The 4699-nt window shown below is 29.3% G+C and overlaps 1 protein-coding gene across 1 annotated transcript; it reads left to right on the plus strand.

Moving 5' to 3' along the window:
- Positions 1 to 1332: 1332 nt before the first annotated feature.
- LOC141672084 (putative inactive dual specificity protein phosphatase-like At4g18593) lies at positions 1333 to 4484 on the plus strand. Its single transcript, XM_074478584.1, has 3 exons — positions 1333 to 1464; positions 3755 to 4013; positions 4104 to 4484. Exons 2-3 carry the CDS (start codon positions 3782 to 3784, stop codon positions 4256 to 4258), a joined length of 387 nt encoding a protein of 128 aa, XP_074334685.1. The 5' UTR covers positions 1333 to 1464; positions 3755 to 3781; the 3' UTR covers positions 4259 to 4484.
- Positions 4485 to 4699: the final 215 nt, after the last annotated feature.

Below are 4699 nucleotides of genomic sequence, written 5' to 3' on the forward strand. Positions count from 1 at the left end.
ATGTAGTCTCTAAGAAATAAGAATTAGGATTTTCAAAAGAGGTCAGGTAAGTGCACATTCTCTTAGAAAAATATTATAAAACGCAGTTGTGAAATCCTTGTAATTTACACAAATTATTTCTTCAATATATAACTCATGTGGTAGTCAAAAATAAACCACCTGATATTTTAAATCTTATATTCTTATTTCAATTTAGCAATTGTTCAAAATGAAAAAGTTGAAAGTTGTCATTTGTATTCAACCCCCCTCTACAAATTACTCGTATATTGATAATTTATAAATAACAAAGTTCTTCACTATTTGTTTATTATATTGCACAAGAATAAATTAATATTTTAATTAAATATATTATTATTCTTATATCAATGCTAAGCATGTTTATTAGCATAAGGGTGTCGATTTTTAAGAACGTAATTTAGTTATATTTAATATTTTTACTTTTATATCATAAGGATTACGTTCATATTATAACTATTATTTTTATGCTTATGATTATTTTAGACTCTTAAAATGTTAGATATATGATGAGAGTATTCGTATAGGTAATGATAATTCAAGTAAATTAATTTAAATAAAATTTTATGAAAAAATATAAAAATAGTAGTAATAGAGTAAAAAAGTAATAAACATAATAAATAGAAAAAATTATTCGCTGAAAAAGAATGAAACATGATTCATTACATTAATATTTTATTTAACTTCTTTTCAACTTTAGCCAAATCTAATTTTAATTACACCTCATAAAAATTCACTAATTTTGAAATCCCAATAAAGGATTTTGTTAAATACAAAACACAAATTTTAATTTTGGTAATATTTAACGCATAATTTTTAATTAGTCGTATCACCTATCATATAATTAATCTCGATAGACAATGAAATGCAAAACGTGCATTTCACATGCAAGTGAACTAAAGCACCTCCTTTCCAAAAAAAATCGAGAAGAATTAACTTTTTCAATTAAAATACGTTATATTTTTTATTTTTTTCAATTACAACACGTCCTTTTTATAAAATAAATATGAACAATACTATTTAATAAAATTAAGTAATAATATTATAAATTATTAATAATTAACCAGCTATATTTTTCAGAAAAAATACCTTATTATCAATATTTTTTCTAATAGAACCCTTCTCTTTTTAAAATTAACACGGACAGTTCTATTAATAAGATCAAATAATAACACGCTAATTACTAATAACTAATAACTAATCATATATATATATATATTCAATTAAAAGACATTATTTTTAAAAAATTCTTTTATTTCTAAAAAAATCATGAATATATACATCTATATAAATATGTATAATTTTATATTTATTTACAAGAAACAATGAATAAAGTCCAGTCCATCCTAAAATCTCAAGTTATACACATCGTCTGTCTTGAACGAAAACACACTTTTTCGGGGGGTTGCTAATTCAATTCAATCACCCAGGATCGTCGCTTCTTTCGAGGTAAACTAAAACCCCTTATGTCTCCTAGTACTGATTTTGTCTACATACACACCGACACAAACACAAACACTTTGTATGTGTTTTTGTTTGTGTGGTGATAATGGTTGATATACTATGACAACTATAATGGGGAATTTTTTGTTTCTGTGCATATGAAGCTCACATTTTTTAATATGTGATGTTTATGGTTTCTGAGGATAAGATGTATGCAGCCTTAACCTCATTACGATGAATGGGCTGTTTCGAAAGACCCTCAGCTTGTGTGTGTAATGTAATTTTATGCCTGACTTTTCCCCTTGGAATCATAATGTAATTATTTAATTAACTAAGATTTACATATGTTGGTCGCCGGTCGGTTCCATTTTTGTAAAAGTGTTAGCTTGTTGAATGCATTCAGCCGTCAAGGAGAATGAATATTAAGGACTATGATTGTTCGGTATTTTGAGCTAGTCAACCTAACTGATGTTTAATTTGTTAAGTGTAAGAAACTAAGTGCCCGTTTGGGAAATCTGAAAATAAGTAACTTGCGACTTAAAATGAATAAGTGAATTATAAGTGATAAGTAAAAGAATACTTATAAGTTAAAGAAGTGTTTGGATAATTTTACTTGTAAGTTAGAATTTTTTTGTCTTAAATGAACTAAAATATATAATTATTAAATATAATTATCTAAATTCTTGAATTTTAAGTAAGGTTAACATTTAAAAATATAAATTTTAAAATTGAGGTTAATAAATCAACGAAAAATCAAAATAAGTTGAGAAAAAGTACGTAGTTACTAACATTCAGTTTATAAGTTGGGTCGACAAACACTCATCGATAAGTTATTACGGACTTATAAGCCATAAGTGGCTTATAAGTGGATTGCCAAACATATGGCTTATAAGTGGATTGTCAAACAGGGCCTAAGTGGTGCTTCTTGCTAAACCTGATTTATTGTGCATGCAAAAGATTGGTACTTGTAAAATAATTTATAAGCACTAGCTGGCAGATAAAAAAGAAGAAGCATATTACCAGTATTAGGATATTCATACTTGTCAAATTGTTGATTGGAAGAGAAGATGGGGGAACATGTTTTGTTAAATTATAAAATGGAGCATGTTTTGTCAGCCTATTTATGTTCTACGGCTGCATCACTTTTTCGAATAAGACAGATAATACTTATGAAGCATACAATTATCTGGAAGATTTTATTTTCCCTTGAAATTGGGAACAGCTGGATTTATTCTAAGTTGAGCCATCTTGTGTATAAAGTTTAAAGTTTATATGATGTTAGTTGAGGCCTTTCACTATGTATCCTGTGAAACAATAAAGTAATTGGAGCAGCCATTTTGCACCCTAAAGCATATTATAGTTTCCGTGGAGGGCAAATGGTTGATTGCTTGTCATCAATGTAGATTGGTGTATTTTTGATTAATAAAAATATGGAAATAGAATTTTATAAACAAGAAGTAAAATTTACTTCTAGCTTAAATGATGTCATTTTGTGAACTCGAACTACTTGTTTTCGTTCAATAAATTGCAGAACCAGCAATATGTGTCTTGATATATTTACAGAGGACATCATTTCTGTTTATGATTGTTATGTATGGCTGTTGTTAATCGTTACTCCCTCCGTCTCATTGGATTGTTAATATTATTTAAATTTTTCCTCACACGTTTTGAACAATGTTAACAATCTAATTGGACCGAGGGAGTATTTAGTAGTACTTTTTTTTTCTTACTTTGTACTATATGTTGTATACTCAAACTTCTTTTGTTCCTTCAAATTAGCATCTTATTAGAGAAGCTATAATTAATATTCAGTAGATTTTATCTCTTTTTGGTATGGCGTTTCTTATAAACTCAATTTACATAATTCTTATTGTTATTTGGGACTTTTCTCGTAGTTTTTGTTTTTTGTTATGCCTAAAAGAATCTTTGTTTGCATTACAGTGCTTAAGAGCTGAACTAACTAATACTCGAGTTACATACAAATAATATAGGTAAAAGGTTCTTTGTAATTATCCTTTAGTGTTGTACTAGTTATTGGACACTACATAAATCAAAATTTGAATGTCTTGAAGTAAACAATTGATTGCCCTTTACCTGGTGTTGGTAAAGCAGTAAAGTGAATGATCTAACTGGATGTATTCTATTTACAGGCATTGCAAATTGATTTTTGTTTGTCTTCCTTTAGTTTACGTGTCTTTTATTAATTTCATAAGAATATAAGTGTTTTTAGTTCTTGTCTGGCTAATAGCGGAAGTTTGAGTGGTCTTGCTAATTCTTCTGTTACGACTTCCTTTAGCAAATCTGAAATTTGAGAACAGCCACAATGGAAGAATCAAATAGTTCTGATTGTAAATCCGAGTCAATACCTCAAATTATTTATCGCTGCAAGAAGTGTCGAAGAATTGTTGCTTCACAGGAGCAAATAGTTTCTCATGAACCTGGAGCAAAAAAAGGTTTCAGGTGGACAGGGAAAAAAGGGGAACCATTGCACATGAATGAAGAACCAGCAGAATGTTCCTCCATCTATGTGGAGCCTATGAAGTGGATGGAAGCAGGTTTATCAAGATCATTAAAATTACACTTTTCCTAGAAAACCGTTTGTTAATCTGTTAAAAGTCTCATGTGGTTGGCTTTTGAACTGGCAGTTCAAGAAGGTTTTGTGGAACAGAAGCTGCAGTGCCTGGGCTGTAAAGGCCGCTTGGGTTCGTTCAATTGGGCAGGAATGAGGTGCAACTGCGGAGCATGGGTTATTCCTGCATTTCAGCTGCACAAAAATCGGGTGGACGAATGCAATCTGTGAGTTGAATCATCAACAAATTTTAATAGTGTAGTAAAATACCCAGGTTATTCACAACAATAGTACATATAGTTGTTGTGGGTTGTCATCAACCTTGTTGATCTGGTCTACAATAATCCTTATAAAATCTGCTCTTAGGTACTAACCAAGTTCCTTATTTACTTTTTCTATATATTTTTTTTTGGCTAAATACTTTTTCTATATATTTACTTGACTGGTTATCTTTTAACCTTTTCTAGAGAAGTGTAAGCATCAATTAACATCTTATCAGTCATGGGTTGCTAATAAAAGGTTCATATTGACTATATATTATTTAATTCGTAAGAAAAAAACGTATTGTAAGCACCTATGTTTAGAATCGGATATGTGCATATGTAATTACACAAAGAGTTGTGCATTATTTTGATTAATTAGCCGAGGAGTGGCTATTTGGATAACTAGAGT

This window comes from Apium graveolens, chromosome 7 (assembly GCF_009905375.1).
Source record: "Apium graveolens cultivar Ventura chromosome 7, ASM990537v1, whole genome shotgun sequence".
Classification (NCBI taxonomy): Eukaryota; Viridiplantae; Streptophyta; class Magnoliopsida; order Apiales; family Apiaceae; genus Apium; species Apium graveolens.

Coding starts and splice junctions, on each gene's coding strand:
- LOC141672084 (XM_074478584.1), top strand. CDS start 3,782: ATGGAAGAATCAAATAGTTCTGATTGTAAATCCGAGTCAATACCTCAA. Junction 4,014..4,103: donor TATGAAGTGGATGGAAGCAG/GTTTATCAAGAT, acceptor TTGAACTGGCAG/TTCAAGAAGGTTTTGTGGAA.